The 19402-nt window shown below is 35.7% G+C and overlaps 1 protein-coding gene across 1 annotated transcript in view; it reads right to left on the reverse strand.

Moving 5' to 3' along the window:
* The window catches only part of Plxdc2 (plexin domain containing 2), a 425675-nt gene that overhangs the window by 61593 nt on the left and 344680 nt on the right, over nucleotides 1-19402 (reverse strand). Inside the window, exon 10 of the mRNA XM_005386938.2 lies at nucleotides 6006-6066. Coding sequence (XP_005386995.1) covers nucleotides 6006-6066 — 61 coding nt within the window. The remainder of the gene's footprint in view (nucleotides 1-6005; nucleotides 6067-19402) is intronic.

Consider the following 19402-nt stretch of genomic DNA (forward strand, 5'->3'; position numbering starts at 1 on the left):
AATCTACATCTGTGCATTTCCATTTGTTTTCTTTGTTCTTCTAAAAACAAACAAACAGAAGATGAACTGTAAGCTGTAAAGAGAATAGGAACACTTAAAGTTTTCACTGAGAAAAGAAACCAAAGTCTTACCGTTTTAAGGAGATCAATCCTTGCATCACCCTTGGGGGCCATAAATCAAAACCTTTCTTCCCCTCATAAAGGCAAAACCTGTAGCTGTGGCCCCCCTGGGACCCTCAGAGCCCCCATATCAAGTCTTCTTTGGTGGGAAGCCTCACTTATTTGGGTCCTGGGTATTCCCATGGGATAAGACTAAACTAATATGTGCTTCTTATTAAAGAACACAAAATTGAAACACAAAAAGAGTGCTTGACTAAAAAGTCAGCAAAATCAATGAGCAACAAATAGCTTACTTGGACTTGCAAAACTTCAGACACCAGGGACATCCAATATAGAGTGTATAACAATTAGGTGTGCAGTATTTAAAGAAGTGAATGGAAAAATTTAAAAATACACTGCCAGTATGAGACAATGAAAATGACTTGATTGATTTAATAGTGTCAAATTCAAATTTTAGAAAGGAAAAATGTATTGTTGAAATGACTTCCTCAATGAGTAAAATAATTAGAATATTGAATAAATAGAAGATTGAGCAAGATAAAGAGAATTAACATACAAATATACCTGAAGAAATTCCTCACAGTGCAGCAGAGAGAAATAAGAAAGTAGAAGATATAAAAGAGAGATTAAAAAGTACAGGGGAAAAATGAAAAGATCAATCTTATCCTCAAAAAACTCATAGCATAAAAAGAGAGAGAGAAGGAGGGAGAGACAGTAGTTGAACTGCACACTGATCAAACTTGACACCCACCAACTGGAAAACATGCATTCTTATTAAGAATATGTATAGCTATTCATGTAATATTAAGATTTCCAACCAATTTGAAAGAATTAATATCATGTGCAATATATTATTCAGTTAAATTCAATTAAGTTAGAAATCATTAAAAAGATAAATTTTTAAAGTTCTCCTAATTTGAAAATATATAATTCACAGTTCAGTGTAAGTTCAATTAAAGTGTTAATAAAATGTACAGGTCAATAGATTACCAATTTTGATAGATGACTCTAAAATTCATATAAGTGACAAAGGCCCTAAAATGGTCAACTCATTTGTGAAAATAAAGAAGTAAGGTGACTTGTCAGAAAGACAATGTGTTTCTTGTTTGTTTGTTTGTTTGTTTTTAACAAAATTATGCATTGTGCTGTCTAAGAAATAACAAACCAAGTCTTAGGTAAGCCAGAAACTATTTATGAAAGTGGTGTTTCTCTAAGGTATTGTCAAAAAGACGGATTATTAGATAGATGGGCTTTGAAATTTGATTAGCTGTACTGGAGAAAGCCCTAAATATTGGATTTTTAAAAGTATTATCTTGTATAAAAGCATTTCAAAATCGGGCAAAAGTTGGAAAGACAAGACTTTAAAACACTTAGAAGAAAATATATAAAATAACTTTTATAAAATTTGGTTGGAAAGGTTATATTTGGGGATAGAGACAGGAGTTGAGTCTTGCTGGTTTCTCAGAATAACCTCAAACTTGAGATTCTCCTGCTTCAACCTCCCAAGTAGCTGGGAGTCCAGCCATGTGCCACCAGTTCTGACAGAAAAATTTTTCTTAAAGTAGATACACATACATATACAGTTGAACATAAAATAAAAGACTGATAAATGTAACACACTAAATTGAGAATAATTATGAATTAAAATGAGAGAAAATGATAAAGAAACCAAAATCTGGAAAAAGATATAAAAATAGATGTAGATACAGATATATATCTATGTTATAGTTTAGATTTAGTGTCCCCTAAGAACTTCATATACTCAGAGGTGCAGCTTTGAAAGGTAATTGGATTACAGGGTGTTACAGCAGGATTGCTTTTAGGAGGCCCTGGGTGGAGGTGGGGCACTGGGGGTGTGGTCTGGAAGGACATTGCTCCTTCCCTAGCTGCTCCCTTCGCGATGATTAAAGCAGCTTTCCTCAGTCCAGGCCCTTGTACCATTCCATAGATCAAACCAGGACTGAACCTTCCAAAACTTGAACCAAAACAAAACTCTTCTTTAAACTGCTAGCGTGGGCCGGGGATATAGCTCAGTGGCATAAGTGCCTGCCTGGCAAGTGTAAGGTCCTGAGTTCCATTCCCGGTACCAAAAACAAAAACAAACCAAAATAAATTGCTGGGGTAATTTGTTCCAGTGAGGAGGACAGTGACTAAGACACTGTATCTTGAGATATTAGCTAGAGTCATAAAACCAAAAATTAAAGGTGTGGAAAATAAGATGCAAAATTCTCATTATTTATAGGTGACATGATTGTCTAAATAGAGAGCTAACAAGGATATTCAGACATAGTTTTTAAATCAGTAAGAGAGTTTTGTAAGGCAGTTATATTCAAGATTTTTTATGTGTATTTACTTCTAACCAACAAAGATACAGTATACAGAGTAAAAAGATATAGACAATTACCAAACAGAAAAATGAGAAAAGACATGATTGGGCAATTTGGGATTTCAAAACTGAACATTTTTCTGACTCACATGAGTTCTACTTTTAGGAATATCAGGGAAACGTCTGTACATTCGATTCAGGAGACACGCATGAAACATTTCTGTAATAGTAAAAACCTGGAAGCAATGTCCATAAACTAAAGGCTGAGTGAGGAAAATGTTATTGTAAGGAGGTAAATTCCAGAAAGGTAAGATTTAGTGGTTTTGGGCTGTTTTCATTTTCCTACTACATCACAGTACCCCAAAAGTGTGTGGCATATAATGGGCACATGATAAACATTTGCTTAGTGAATGAATGGTCCATTCATATCACATATAATATAGAGCTACCGAGATGAATAAACCACCACAGGAACCAACATGGGTAAGTGTAAAGTTCTACAAAATTTCTGAGTGAAAAATTTAAAATTCAGAATAGTTTAATTTACTGTTACCAGGGCAAGACAAGCCTAGGATGGAACAGGAGTAAAAACAGCCAAGTTTTAGTGATCAGTAACTCTCGTGTTTTAAATTGTGTAGCACGCCCATGGGTATTCATTTCCTTACTGTGCTTCAGAATGACTTTAATATGACAAAAGCCTTTAAAAGGGCTGCTTTTTTCTGCCTGCTCTGCCACGGACTGTTTCTCCTCTGCCATGCCCCTCTGCCGGGCTGCCCTGCTCTGCAGCCAGCCAACTATGAACTGAAACCTCCACAAACTGTGAATTGAAATAAACCTTTTCTCCTTTAAAAAAATGTAAAAAAATTTTTGAAAATGGTATAAAAAAGGAGAATTTCAGAACACTCAGTTCTCATTTCCATGAAAGCAACTACTTACTGATTCTTTCCCCACTATCACCATCACCCTCCTCCCCAGCTTCCTATCCAGTGATTTGGTCCAGACCACTGTCTTGGTTCACTGTTTTCAAGGCTGAGACACAGTACCCAAAATCTGAGATGTAAAGGGGGGAGTGTTCATTTTGGCTCCCAGATACGGTGTATCGTCGCTGGCTCCAGAGTGGGAGCAGCATGCATAAGGGCGTAGTGGAGGCAAGTCTCTCACATCATGGCGGCCAGGAAGCACGGAGAGAAGTGAGGAGCCGGAGAGCGGTATCTGCTCTTCCAGGTCAGGTCCTCAGTAACCCCTCTTCCGACCAGGCCCCACCTCCTAACAGCAAATCAGCTGTGGTTCCCCCATAATCCTTTCAGGAGTTCCACCTCTTAGCACATAAGGCTTTGAGGGCACATCCCACATTGAGGCCACAGCAATCACCATCTCTGGCCTGGATTCTAGTAGTCAATGCTTTGGCCTCCTGCCTCACAACCCACAGTTAAGTACCTTAGAGAGCCATTGAGAAACAACTCTTTAGATCTCTCTTCTTGGTTTCAGGAGAAAATCAAACTCCTTTGACTTGTCACATTTAGGGCCCTGTTCACCTCACCAATCTCATCTCATGCCTTGTGTCTTGTTTCAGCTGTCTTCAGGGCTCACTTTAAACATTACCTCCTTATGGGAACCTTTCCTCATGCTTCCTACTGCTTAACAAGACCACACACTTGTAGTTAGTATGTCTTGCCCATGTTATTCTCTAAGAGTTGGCTATCTACCTGCTGGGCCTAGTGGCCCATCTACCTAGATGGACATAGTGGTCATACCATGAAATAAGTGATCAGTTTCTAGAACATTCCAACATACAGGTAGCTCTCTAGGTGGCCTGGGAATAATATTTCTCTGCTCTTTCTCACTTACAGTTCTCAAGAGTAAGTATAGAATGGACTGGAAATACAATTATCTTGAGATAAAATGAAATTGACCCAAACAGTGTTGGTTCTCTTTGGGATCCCCCCTAAACAGAGATCGGTCTTCAATACTTTAGTTCTGTAAGTTGGTGACCCCAAGGTGGGCTGCTATCTGGGGTCACTCAGTAAGGATTCAAGAAGAGCGCCTGCAGATGAGATCCCATTACCCTGCGGGCCAGGATTGCAATAAATCCTAAGATTCTGCTGTTCCCTGCTGCCTATCTATGAGGGCTAACCTCATTTCATGTATCTTGTGGTATGTAGGAGTGGGGATGAGGTGTTCTGTGTCACCGAACTCAAGTACGTTGGCAACTAGTTAAGGAAACCTTCTCCACTAACATGCATTATACTCATCATCCTTGTTGAATAAATTCAACTCACAGTAAAAGAAAGAAACTTTAGTACTTGTTATAGGTATGGAAAATGCCCTAGCAGTTTGTGAACTTATTTACTTACCTGTAAGAATAGATAGAATTGCTTACCATACAGCTAGTAATGTTGATAATTTAATTGCACAATAGAAAGGAAGCATTGACTATTATGGAATAGGATAGAGTCTGAGCTCTTTGGGAGGAGGTAACTTTTACTTATAATCCCTGTAGCTTTAGTGGTTAGCATAGTTCGTAGAATATGGTGAAAAAACGATTTCAAAACATAATGTATTTATCAGTATATGTATTTTCTTTTGCACTGTGCTGCCACACAAATTAAATTCATATATATATATATTTTTTTCTGCAATTTCCCAAATGGATGTCAGAAAGTTGATTAAAAGTGTATTTGTACTACTATACTTAACAACTCAAGAATGTTCTTCAAGATGTATTTCTAAGATCTTTATGAGACCTTACCCCCCAAAATGAATAAAATACCTCCCATGAGGCATTTATGCCCCTCTGCTGGATGAGAAAACTTGTGTAACTGTTAGTAATTTTAATTAAAATTCATGCCCTAGAACTCCATAAAGGGTGAAGAAATACTTTTCTTTATGAACTATTTTTAGGATCTCTGTGACCCTGAAATGATGGTGTTCATGGAATTCACTGGAAAACTTTCAAACGGTTAACATTGCTTCCTTAAATGTGCACAATTACTTGAATTACTTCAATGCATGATTACTTCTATTGCGATTCCTTTGGAGTTAACGATGTACCATGTCTTCTCTGTGTTACTTATGCTAAATTCTCAGTTCTTATCATACACTTGATTTGCTGTAATTGGTTTTTTTTTTTTTGCATACTATTGTTTTTATTATTTGAGCTAAAAGGAGGGAAAATGTTTCCTAGATAGTAGAAAAGCAGCAAGTGTTCATGAGTAATACCCTCTGCTCACACAGATTCAAGTCCTGGCTGTCCTATTTTCCATCGCCAAGTGCCTAACTCTAAGCAACTGTGTTCTCTTTCTCTCCACACACTCCCTCCTTCTTCCTTTCCTCTTCTGGTAATATGATGAGTATTAATAGCATCTACACCATAGAGTGAATATGAGAACAAATTGAGATAATACATAGAAGAAATAAACCCAGTGCTTGGCACATATTAGGAGTTCAATGACTACTGGCTAGTTTTACAACTATAGTACACCATTCTTACTAAGTTGCAGTAGCAGCAACATATGACAGCTTGGTCCCAGGAATCTTATGGTAATAAAGCACATGTGTACCTCTTCAGGGCATCCACTGTCCACCCAATCCTGCCGATGGCGATCAAATCCACTGGAACATCTTCCAAGATCACATTGTAGTTCATCAAAGAAAGTGCAGGGTGGAGGGTGGGGGAAAGAAATTGAGAGAAAAGGATTGGTAAATAGCTGTTGCTGAAAATTTCAGTGTAGCACTTTCTTCTGCAGAGCTGGTAACTGGAGCAGTTACACTAGGAGAGTTGCTGACTTACATCAGTCATCACTCCCTCCTCAGGTGTCCCACTGTTAGGGTCACACGTAGTGACATGTGGCCGAGAATAGAATGACTACACAGTAGAAAATGTCTAGATTTTTGCACAAAGCTAAGCCCAATTGTTATGCCATGAAGATGGTTTTCTTCTTCCTCAGATTTTCTTTTTTTCATCCAAACAAATCAGTAGAGACAAGACTTTTACAAGCATCATTCTCTTGAGATTGACTGTTTATTAATTAATTAATTAATTTATTTATTTAAAGACAACCATTCCACAAACTCTTTCTCTACTATGAATTACTATGCACCTGAGAGATCACCTCTAAACTCAGACATCTTCTGCCTGATGACAGGGTTGGCTTATGCAAGACAATTTATAGTGACAGTGACTTATTATGAAAGTTGCTATAATTCACCTGGAGCGTGGGGCCATGATGTATCAGTCTGACTTCTGGAGGAGCATGAGATGCAGATGAGTCAGGACAGTCACGGGGATTTTCCATGTCTGTGTGAATGACCCACACTGAAACCCTGGGTACAAAGCTTAGGTGAACATCCTTGGTTGGCAATTACATGCCATTGCTGGGGGAATTAGTGCTGTCTATTTTTTCTTGCAGTGAAAGGGCAGCTGAAAGCTTGCCCAGAGTCTGTGCTATGTGTTTTTTACCTTTGCTAATTTTAATCCATCTTCTTTTTCTGTGAGGAATGGCAACTTTGAGCATAGCGGCATTGTCAAATTTTATGAGTCCTTCAGTGAAAAGCTGGACCTGTGTGTGTTCTTGGGGACCCCAACAACACATTGGGGAGCACCAGGCTAATAGGATTTTGTTCATATTCTTTTCTTTGAGTGGAGTAATTTGTCTCCACTACCTATGCTGGTGTAGCCCATTCACTTCCCTGACCAGAAATTACTACTCGTAGCACATTCTGACAAAGCTTCATAATTGCCATGATCATATCAACACTACTTAACTTTTCACCTTTATATAATATCTCTGAATGACCAAACTTGGTTGAGTACATTTTAAAGTTAGGGCCAATGTTTTATATTGATCACATGTAGTATATCTGACCATGATATCTTTTTTACATTAGAAATTCAAAATATTTTTGCCAGTCCATTAAATGAAAGATTTACATTGTCCCTTAACATTAACACATAAATATACACTTGTATGTAATATATAAGAATCCATATTAATGCATGTTAATCCAATAAGCATTTATTTACTTTTGAAAATGGAAGATACTCAATTTTGGGTGTCATATTTCTTATAGTGCTCACCTTTTTATGTATTTTCCCCTTTCCTTGTTTTCCAAAGAGTCCATATAATGGCTTCTTCTAAGAATTCTAACCAAACATGCTAGGATTCTTTCATACACTATGGCATGAAAGAGCATAATTCAGTTCAAGTGGAATGTGAAAACAACCCTACTGTCAAGAAAGAAGACCTTATCTATCATTCTCTCCAGATATGATGCACTGAAGCTCAGCTATTTTATGCCTACCATCTGTGTTGAACAAGCTTAAGTGTGGAATAAACATCAGCGTGTGATTTGGCATCTTAACTTGGAGAATCCCCAGTTGACTCGGGCCATCTCTGCTTACCTAGTGATATTCTGATGTGCGGTGTCTATTTAACTCCAGACCAGATACGTGACTGTTTTCTCCTTTCCTTTCAAGTCTGCTTAAACATTCAGGAATGTACTTTTGGAAAGTGTGAATGTATCAATTTTCTGCCAAGAAAAATTTGGGGGATGTGTCACCTGACCACAAGTGCTGGAAATGAACAGGCGACTTTAAAAATATAGTTTGCCCTCACTTCCTCTATTCCAGAGGTACACAAAACCGGTGGGATATATAAGCTTTTACCTCATATTATAATGATACAGTAGCAGATCTTAAATTTGTGTGCTACTGAAAGCTTATCTTAGAAAAATTAGCTGCTTAAATTGTTAAATTAATCCCAGGGTAAAGTACAGAAGCACTGCAGTTTCCTTGATTCATTAAACAATCTCTCAGTTGTATTGTGTAAAATTAAGTTCTACTGAAAATGTGTGAGTCAATTAAGTCCTTCACTCATTTATTGACTCATAATTGATTCTCTATTAATTTATCTGTAGTTTACTAATGGTGAGGACAGAAGGGACTGCAAATGCCAAAACCAGTAAAGTGTGGTTGGAAAAGCTTACACATTCTTGGACTTAAGTTCCTTAAAAATGAGTAAACCTGGCCCCTGACTTTTCAGCATTTCCTGTAATTCAGAAATCTAAATAACATCCAAAGCAATTATAAGCAAAGGTGTCTGTGTGTGTGTGTGTGTGTGTGTGTGAGAGAGAGAGAGAGAGAGAGTGAGAGAGAGATCCAGATTATTTTGAAAGTCACTTTCTTGTTATTTCTAAATTGTTTTTGTTACTTTTGGACTGGGACTCGAACTCAGGACCTTGTGCTTGGCAGGCAGGTGCTATGTCGCTGAGTTATATCCCCAGCCCATTTCTGAATTGTAAGTAAAGAAAAAAATCACCTTTTTGGGGGAACACTTTCCTGTCTTCCCTCAGCTGTTGTGTGTTTGTTTCAACCCAGGGCCACCAAGCATATCATGCTTCAGCATCCTGATTTCCCAGTGTTTGTAACAGAGGTTCACAAAGAGCCCTCCCCGCTGGAATTCCCCAGGATGCCCCCGAAATGCTAATCTTGGATCTAAGTACGATTCTCTGGCGACTGGGGTCCAGCTCTTTTCATTATGAACAAGCATCTCCAATGGTTCTCACAGCGTTGAAACCAGAAGGCCACTGCCTTTCTGTGAGATCAGACCCCTCACCTTATCCTCAGCCTGTTTTCTACCCTCTTTCCCTTCAAGAATAGCGGTTTTCCTGCCTTTTCTGAGCATGCTAAGCTCTTTCCTGATATTGCCTTTGAGTATGCTATTACGTATGTCTAGAATCCCCAGTTAGTAAACTCTGTTCAGCTCAAGCCTAATCTTTCCCAGAAACATCTGTTTCCTCTCCCAGGTAGGGTTAGCAACACTTTTTCAGACCCTCCCACCCCAGTACCAATTCCAGTTATTAGACTATAACTGGTTGTTTTTTAAGTTTATCTCAAAGGATTTCTAAAGAACACAGGAGAAGTAAAGTGCTTTTGTTAGAATTTTGTCTCAAGCACAAAACACATTGTGATTCAGAGCAAGTTATTTTTCCTTTCTCTTTTAAAATTTTACCTTATCACGACATAGTAGGTGTATATATATTTATGTAGTATGATGTGATATTACAACGTACATATGCTCAATGTGAAATGATGAGGGGCTGGGGATATAGCTCAGTGGCATAAGCGCCTGTCTGGCAAGTGCAAAGTCATGAGTTCGATCCCTGGTACCGCAAAAAAAAAAAAAAAAAAAAAAAAAAAAAAGGTCAATGTTAAATGATGAAATTAACCTAATTAATGTTTACCGGCTGAGATATTTTTGTTGTAAGAATATTTAAATCTTGCTTTCCTTTTTTTTTTGTCTTTTTGAGACAGGGTCTCGCTGTGTAGCTCAGGCTGGCCTTGAGCTCACTTTGTAGCCCAGGCTGGTCTTGAACTCCAATGATCCTCCTGCCTCAGCCTCTTGAGTGCCAGGATTACAGCATGAGCCACCATGCCTGGCTTACTTTCTTAGTAATTTTGAAACATACAATACAATATTATTAATTAGTCTCTACCCTGTTCAATAGAACATAAAATTAGCCCTCCTATTTAATTGGAAATGTTACCCTTATATTAGCCTTTTTTTCTGAGCTGGTTTCCTCATCTGTAAAATGAAGTGGGAGGAGTATTTAATAATTAGAAGTAGGATGGTACACAGGAAAGGTTCAGTAAATGTTAGCTCTTTTTAATACCTTGGTTGTCTTTGTAGTAGCTTGTAGTAAGATTGATGGTTATAGAAAAATGAGTGTGATTTTTACAACAAATACAAGATTTAAAAAATATTTAGGAATTTATTCTGTGTAACATGTTAATGTAAAATATGTTTTATAATATAAGTTCCTTATTATAACATTGAAGAACTAGGTTTATAGAAGCTTATGACAAAAAAACTAAGTTGCTCTCACATTAGAGCCAAATCTTTAATCAACATTTATATTTAGACAGGAATTACATAATATTGCATATTTTCCTCCAATACTAACTTGAAAAATTCTGAGTGCCTAACTACAATAGATTCTCAGTGTTTTCATTTCCAAATTATTCTCTCCTACCTAATTCCAAAATGAAGGGACAGAGGGCTACACTTCAAATTAATTCTAATCTGCACCCAATTTCAATGAGGTGCTGATTTCAAAGCCCCTAAAGAACAACACATTAAGTGAACCTGACAAAAAATGCAGCCTAAGAAAGAATATATTCTCCTTGCTTGCAACATCTGTCAAATCAAGATGCAAGAGTATAAATTAAATGTCATCAAATTTCTTCAGTGTCTTAGAAAACATTTCAGAAATAGGACCACTCCTTTTGCAAGAGCAATATATCCAGGTGAAGGAAATAGAGATTAGAATATATGCATAAGTGATAACTAAGGATTGAAGATGAAGCACATATCTTTCTGAACTGAACATGCATCATTTTGCCAGTAAGATGAGACATCGTCAAAAGAGAACTCAAGAAGGAAATATTGCATAAACTTAGGATTGTGTCACGAATTACTTTCTACATCAGGGATAAACAGACTTGTTCTGTAAGGGATTGGATGGTAAATATTTTAGGCTTTGCAGGCTATATAATTTTTGTCTCAACTCATCACCTCTTGCATTTATTAATATGAAAGCAGACACATATATGTATAAGCAGACACATGTAGTTGTATTTCAATAGAACATTATTTGTACAACTAGGAAGTGATTTGACCCACTTTCTTCCTATAATTTGTTGAAGCCTGTTCTAGATTAGTATGCAAAATTATGAAACTTTTGAGACAAATGCCTCATCAAGTGTATTTATTTTAGAGTGAGTTACCTTAATAGAAAAATCAGTTACACATTTAGGAAATTTTCCTACCAGTTTTTAGAAGTATAAAAATGATCCTGTAACATCATAGAGATGAAATGGTCCTTTTAAAAAGGCAAAATATTTTAGATGAGATGTTAAACAGTCGTGATTTTAACATATTTTATCATAGATAAGGTAGTACACAATACAGTGCTGTAAGACATAGGGAAAAGCTTTTTTATTAAGAAACTAAAAGCATTTAATATGAAAAATAGGTCTTTACATCCTAAATGTTGATAATACTCATCATTATTTTAAATAAAGATTAGCGGGGGCTGGGGATTTAGCTCAGCGGCAAAGCGCCTGCCTGGCAAGCGCAAGGTCGTGAGTTCGGTTCCCGGTACCGGAGAAAAACCAAATAAATAAATAAATAAATAAATAAATAAATATTAGCAAACTCATATCTCATTTGCCTCATGAGGTGTGCTTTGGTTCCTAATTGTCTGCAAGCATGACATGAACAATTTCTCCTCTGGAATATCTCTAAAATCAACAGATTGGGTGGTAAATATTTTCAGGATTTTCATTCATAAACGACTCATTTTATATAGCTCTGGGAATGTAGATGAATTGATCACGAACCTATTTTAGAGGCAATGCTGCAGGTAAATTACCTGCAATATATTGGTAAATTACCAATATATTGCAGGTAATTTTACCTCCTTATAACATAAGAATGTGAAGCATGCTTTGTCCTGATAACGTGTCTTGAAACTAATCATAGCCCTGAATCATAAGCCAATGTCAGTAAGAAAAGCTACTTGCAGAATACAGGGGCTTTTCCTTAAAGATGAGTTTGGGATGGCTGGAATCAAATCATATGGTATTCGATAGCCAGATTGTTATCATCATATATGTGGCATCTCTTCAATGAAGTTTATAGAGTAAGGCCTGTGCCATTTTCTTAAGTTTCTAGAATATGCAGTAACCCTAATGTGTGTTTATAAAATATAACAGTATGGATTTTTATTCTTCCAATTCTACTGTGGTTTAAAAAATTCATATCTAGGTGGGCATAGTGGTCATGTCTGTAATCCCAGCACTCGGGAGGCTGAGGCAGGAGGATCATCGTCAGTTCGAGTTCGAAACCAACCTGGGCTACAAAGTAAGCTCAAGGCCAGCCTGAACTTCATAGCGAGACGCTGTCTCAAAAGGACCAAAAAATAAATAAATAAAATAAAATAAATCACATCTTATTTTTCTCTCCCAGTGACAGGTGAAAAGAAATCTGTTCCTTTTTATCTTTCATGAATAAAATTTTGAATAAGGAAAAGGAGTTTTGCCATTTGCTTTTCATGCTGAAGTTCTTTCTTCTTATGAATGTCCTGTCCTCAAAACCAGTCCCTGCCCGTGCTCCTGGTGTCTGAGGGTATAGGATAGGAAAGAAATAATCCCAGGAAGGAAGAAACAACATCTAGGCTTATTTGGAAATAGGTCAACCCATCAGTACCATTCTGATTAAAGGGCACTGATGATGCTGGCAAATTAGCCTCAAATGTGTCCTTACCAGGCTCTAAGCAAATGGAGAACATATAAAAGTAGGCGAAAATACGCTTCCCAATGGTAGTGCATGAAAACAAATCAGTGTATGACTGCGCAATCCTTTAATCTCAGATTAAAGTAGCAAGAAATACCCAGAGCTGTTAACTTCAGCCTGTTGTAATCAAGGGCAATGTAATTCCAGATTATCAGATATTTCAACATTTGTTTTATGCTTATACACACAAAATGTTTTAAAATACAACTGAGAAGGGGCAAAGAAAGAACTATTCCTTCATTTGGAAATAATTAAAAGCTATTTGTCTAAAAAAAAACCCAAGGACTGACTTGTTTGCAATACTATTTCATAGCAAATTCCAATTTGTGTCTTTATTTCCCATTTAACTCTTAAACGCTGCTAGTACCTATTGAAATATGTTGCTGAAGGGAGTTTTACATGATACAAGTTTAGCTACATATAGAATTAAACAATCCTTTACTACAGGGTATTTTATATCTTCTATGATTTCACAAGTTTAAGACCTTTGCTGGTGTTTGTTTGTTTTTCATTTTAAACAGAAAAAAGTAAAACTAACAATAAAACAGTTCCAAAACAGGCTAGTAGGAGAGTAACAATAAATACTACATTCCATATTGTTATATTTATAGTAGTTGTTCAGAGTACAAGAGACAGGCATGCAATATCATCCAGAAAAGGATTAGCACAAAACTTTCTTTCCAATGAACTAAGAGAAGCTAGCTGTATAACTATTATATATATATATATATATAATTTCATTTCCCTTCCTTCCTTTCCCCTTTCTCTCATTAAAGCTAATCTGGTTTTGAACCATTTCTTCTCTATTCACAATATCTATTGTACATTTCCAATCTTATTTACTTGTTCATTTTCTCACACTAGTGAGACAATACAATGTTTATACATATGGATCTAATTTTTTTTCACTTATGGGTATGGTCTCAAGTTGCATTCATTTATCTATAAAAATCTCCATTTTATCCTTCTTTACATCTGAGTAGCACTCCATTATATATAAAAAAAAGTCTTTTGATCTGTTCCTTGGTTAATGGACATTTGGGTTGTTTCCAAGATTTAGCTATGACAAATTGTGCTGCTATAAACATCGGTGCACATATATCATTGTAGTATGATGTTTTTAATTCATCTGAGATGATAGCCAGAAGGGGAATAGCTGGGTCAAATGGGACTTCTAATTCTAGTTTTTAAGGAATCTCCACACTGATTTCCACAGTGGTTGTACCAGTCTATTCTTCCACCAACAGTGAGAGTCCCTTTTCCCTACAGTCTTGCTAGCATTTGTTACTGGTTGATTTCTTGATGATAGCCATTCTTTCTGAACTGAGATGGAATCTCAGTGTTGTTTTAATTTGCATGTCTTGAATTGCCAATGATATTGAACAGATTTTCATATATTTATTTTCTGTTTGTATTTCTTCATCTGCGAAGTGTATATTCATCTCAGTTATCCATTTTTGGACTGGGTCTTTGAATTTTGGGAGCCTGTTTTTTTTTCTTTTTTTCAATTCTTTGTATGTTCTAGATTTAAGTCCTTTGTCTGAGGGACAACTGGTTATAATTTTTTTCAACTCCATGGGTTGTCACTTCACTTTGTGGGTGATTCCCTTGGTTGTAAAGAAGGTTTTTAATAAGGTGAGATTCCGGTTGTTGATTCTTTGTAGTATTTCCTGTGTGGTCTGAGTTTTGTTCATGAGGTCTCTGCCTACACCTATGTCTTCAAGATTTCTACCTATTTTCTCTTCTAGCATATTTAGTGTTTCTTTTTTTTTTTTTTTTTTTTTTTCCTCCGGTACCGGGAACCGAACTCACGACCTTGTGCTTGCCAGGCAGGCGCTTTTGCCGCAGAGCTAAATCCCCAGCCCCATATTTAGTGTTTCTGTTTTAACATTTAGATCTGTGATCCAGTTTGACTTTAGCTTAGTTCATGGTGATAGACATGGATCTAGTTCTAGTGTTTGGCCTGTGGAAAGCCAGTTTTTCCAGCACCCTTTCTTAAAGAGGCTTTCTTCCAATGAACATATTTGGCTCCTTTGTCAAGGATAAGGTGGCTGATTGTGTTGGTGGTTGTGTCTGCATCTTCTATTCTGTTCCACTGATCCTGTCTGTTTTTTGCCAGTACCATGTTGATTTAATCACACTAGCTTTGTAGTATAATTTCAAATCAGGCATCGTGATGCCTCCTGACTTGCCTTTGTTGCCCAGAATTGCTTTTGCTATTCTAGGTATCTTCTGGTTCCAGATGAATTTGGGGAATGTTTTCCCTAGTTATTTGAGGTATTCTAATGGTATTCTGATTGGGATTGCATTAAATCTCTCTATCAGTTTCGAGAGTATGGCCATTTTCACTATGTTGGTTCCTTCTATCCATGAGCAAGGCATATCTTTCCATTTTCTGATACTGTTTGTTTTTTAACTGGTACATGCAGAAATAATGAAATTTGATCAAAGAATGTAAATGCAGTATTCAAACAAAGACTATGATTTCAGAAATCACTAATTGTAATAAAACATGATGACTCCAATACAGAATCTCTTAAATTCCTTTGCAGTAAGCCATAGTAAGAAATATTTTTAATATTAAGTGCTTAGACATTAAAGTATAGCTTTGTATATACACTGAAGTTAAATACTGTTATGGTGTGTGTCTGTATGTCCCCCCAAAGCCTCATGCAGTCATGAGGGTGGGCTTCTAGAGTTTATGATCCATCCATGGTCTAATGCTAGGATTATGGGTGTGAGTGCTACACCTACCCCCGGGGCAGGTAGTTTGCATATGTAAGGGAGAGAAAGAGGCTGCCTGCAGTTGTTTTGCAGTTGTTGCACTTGCTAACTTTCACCACCATGAATGGTTGCCCTGTGCCATGTGCCACTCTGCCTTGGAGCCAGCCAAGTATGGATTGAAACCTCCACAAACTGTAAGCTAAATAAACCTTTCCTTCCTTAATTTTGGGCATCAGGTATTTTGTCTCAGCAATGAGAGAAAAGTAACCAAGATAAATACGTATTTGTTTCATTGTGCTTTTTATTTGCTATTCCGTCTTCTAAAGAGCCACTCACATGAAGCCTAGGTGTATTTTCTACTGTACTCTATTTTATTAAATTCAGGTTATAACACACTGGGAGTTAATATGGTCTTCTCAAATCACAACTCTCACTCTAAAAAACATCACCTAATAAATAGTGTAGGCGTTAATCACATTGATGCTTCAAATAGTAGAGTTTGGTTTTAAAATAACCATTTTAATAAAAATTTAGAGTAGTATAAAAACAAACATAAGTACATCCCAATGTCAAGACATTGTTGGATTTATTTTCTACCCTGTTGTATTGTGTTTTTATTTATACCAATATATCAATCAAATATAATAACTTTCTTTTCCATAATTAATATAAGAATATAGGTATTTTTATGTCCATAAAGGTCTCTTAGGAAATAATTGTTAATGGCAGCATATAACTCATTAAATGGCTTTATAAAAGTATATTAAGACCATATAGACAATACCTGTACTATTTTAGTTGTTGTAAAATGCACTGTCATCCCCTTTATGTTTAGATTTAAATATAAATTTAATTTTTTTCTATTTATTTCAGTAGATAGTTTTTAAAAAAAGATTTCTATGAACCAAGAGGGTTCAATATTTTGTTTGTCTGTAATTTGGGCCTTCATTCTAAAAGTGAAATTTTTCCTGGCCTACAGCAGTATATATTTTTATATAGTGAAGTTTTTCAACTTTTTAAGATGTATTTTTTTGTTGTTTTTTTCTTTTGCTTAGAAAATCCTTCTCTACTTTGGTATTAAATATTTACCATATTCTCTGTTAGTCCATTAATTCATTCTTAATTTATTTCTTTAAATGCTTTTAAATTTATCTTGCCACATGGCTGGAAGCAAGAACTAAATTTAAAAATACATATTTCTTTGAAATAGATAACTAAGTCAGGGTTGTTTGTTAAATAGTGCCTAGGAGTTTAATCCATCATTGATTTTTATCTTTAATGTTTTCTTGAATAGTCTCATTCAGTTATTTTCCTCTGTGATTTTCATAATCATATTCTAATGTTCCAAATAATAATCCCATTGTGCATTGTATAGAATTAATGTGTAAATAACTGACATCTTAATACATTCTAGCTTTCCAGACATTGAAATGTTTATTCAAATAGTAGTCTAAGTGCCTGACCAAATTTTTTAATAGTTTTTTTATATAGTTTCTACAGATTAGTGAGTTAGTGACTATTTACCTATTTTTACTATTATTAAGGAAGTTTTATTATTGCATTTTCTACATTCTTATTTCTGACATAGAAATGTATTGATTTGTATAATTCTTTTTTAACTGGGTCTTTTATTCACAAGTAATAACTTTTGTTTCTTTATTCCTATAATCATATTTTTCATTTTATATTTTTATACTGTGTAATAACTACAATTACAGAATTATGTGACATAATAATGGTGATAATATCCATGCTTTATTCCCTATTTTAATGGCATGTCTCTGGGGCTTCCATGTTCAGTATATCTTTATGCTGTTATGAAATAATATTTATTAGTGCACATAATCCATATTCCTATATCTCTGTCCACTAATCTCTTTTCATAGGAAGCAATCTTGTATTTATCAAATAATTTCTGTCTATCAAAACATCAAATGATCTTCAGCACATTTCTATTAATCACATTAATAGATTTCTTGAAAATATATTTGTATTTATGGGGTAAATTTATTACCTGAGCACATTTTAATTACTTTAACTCTCTGTTTGATTTTTACCTCTGAGGTTGCAAAATTCTGCACTTACAAATGATACAGGATATTCATGAATAATCTACAGCAAACGTCATACCTAATGGGAAAAGCTGAATTCTGTGGTTAGCAAAAATACTTAATAGCCACTTCATCCTTCTAATAATCTGTCATCCGGTTCAGAGTCCCTAGGCTGTTGACAGAAAGTTTATTATCTAACAGAAGTTTTGTATTTAGAGACTTGTACAAAAAGTTTGGCTTACTAAGCATTATTATCATTGAAAATCCAGCTTGTTATTATAATACTATGAATAGAATATTTCTTTATTGATGGATCTTATAAGTGCCTTTGTCAACTAACTAATATGTGTCTGAGAATATGTTTTAACAATTTGGGTTCTTATTTATAAATAAATTTCAATTTTTTCTTTAGAAATATTATAGCTCATCAAAGATAAACGATAATCAGACTAAAATATGGCTGTTGAAGGAAGACTAAGATTTTACAATTAAATAGGCTGGTATTCATGTTTCTTTAAATTACATACATATGAATAAAATGCTTCATATTTTCATTTTAGAAAAAGTTGCACTTACTGGTATGTTACTTATAAGAATGAAATTAATCATTTTGTACCTACTAGCATATAAGATTCAGAAATAAGTCTTGTATTTAAAAACCCCACTATTTTGGTGTACTTCTGGAGTCCTGTGTGTATGAGCAGCATGCAAGCCTATGAAAAATTTAGCAGCGGAGCACCTCGTATCTCATTAACAAAAGTGATCTTATCTTTGCACACTTGACTCCCTTTCCAAGTTCAGCCGCTAATGACAATGAAGTTTCTAACTTTGCATTAATAATTAACAACTTGATTTATAATTTTCAACATGCTACAGGATATTTTCAGGTTTAAAAAAACTTGCTTCATTTAATATGACCATCAGAAGAACAAGAAAGGGAAAAAGTGGAGGGTACTCATACTTGTTTGAACTTACAAAAGTTGATCTGAAATTTGTTCAGCAGTTATCAGTTATGTATTTCTCAGGCCAACTTGGCAATGTTCCTCATGGTTAGTACCATTTGAGTACTGCAGAAATTGGAGGTTTATTACTCAGTGGAAAGAGTGGGAGCTTCCGGGGAGCATACATAAAATTGGGGCCAGTCTTTGGATTTACAACCTACTGTGATCTCTGCAAGTTAATATTAGAGATTCAGTTTGTGTAAATGGAGATTGTACAGTCTATCCTTGCGGAGGTTTGGTGAGGATTAAATTACACACTAAATAGATGAAGCACTGTTTTGGTGTTTGGCATAGTAGTGCTCAGTAAATACAAATTATTTCATAGTTTTGTACTCGCACCTAGCACAGGTCATAAAATGCCTATTTAAAAAATATACTATAACTTGATTCATAAAGAAAAATCGATACATATCCTCCAAGTCCTAACTAAGACTTCAACTTCCTTCATCACAACTCTCAAGGTTACAAACCAGAGAGTAGAACTGTTCAAGTTTTCTTTTTTGAGAATCTAAGTTTCTTACCAGAATCCAGCTTTGCTATCTTTGTCTGACAGAAGTGAGAGTTCAGTCTTCAAGGAAAGAAGAAAAGAAAAAAAAAAACTTCCTACCATAGCTTCGAGGCACCAACCAGAGTAAACACTGAGTAACAAAATAAACTAGTGGCCCGTTGTGGTGGCGCATGTCTGTAATCCCAGCACTCCGGAGAGGCAGGAGGATCCCAGCACTCCTGAGACAGGAGGATCCCTGGGAGTTTGAGATCAGCCTGGGCTACAAAGTGAGCTCAAGGCCTGCCTGAACTGCATAGCGAGACCCTGTCTCAAAAAGAC

This window comes from Chinchilla lanigera, unplaced genomic scaffold, assembly GCF_000276665.1.
Source record: "Chinchilla lanigera isolate Chin_1 unplaced genomic scaffold, ChiLan1.0 scaffold00028, whole genome shotgun sequence".
NCBI classification, from domain to species: Eukaryota; Metazoa; Chordata; class Mammalia; order Rodentia; family Chinchillidae; genus Chinchilla; species Chinchilla lanigera.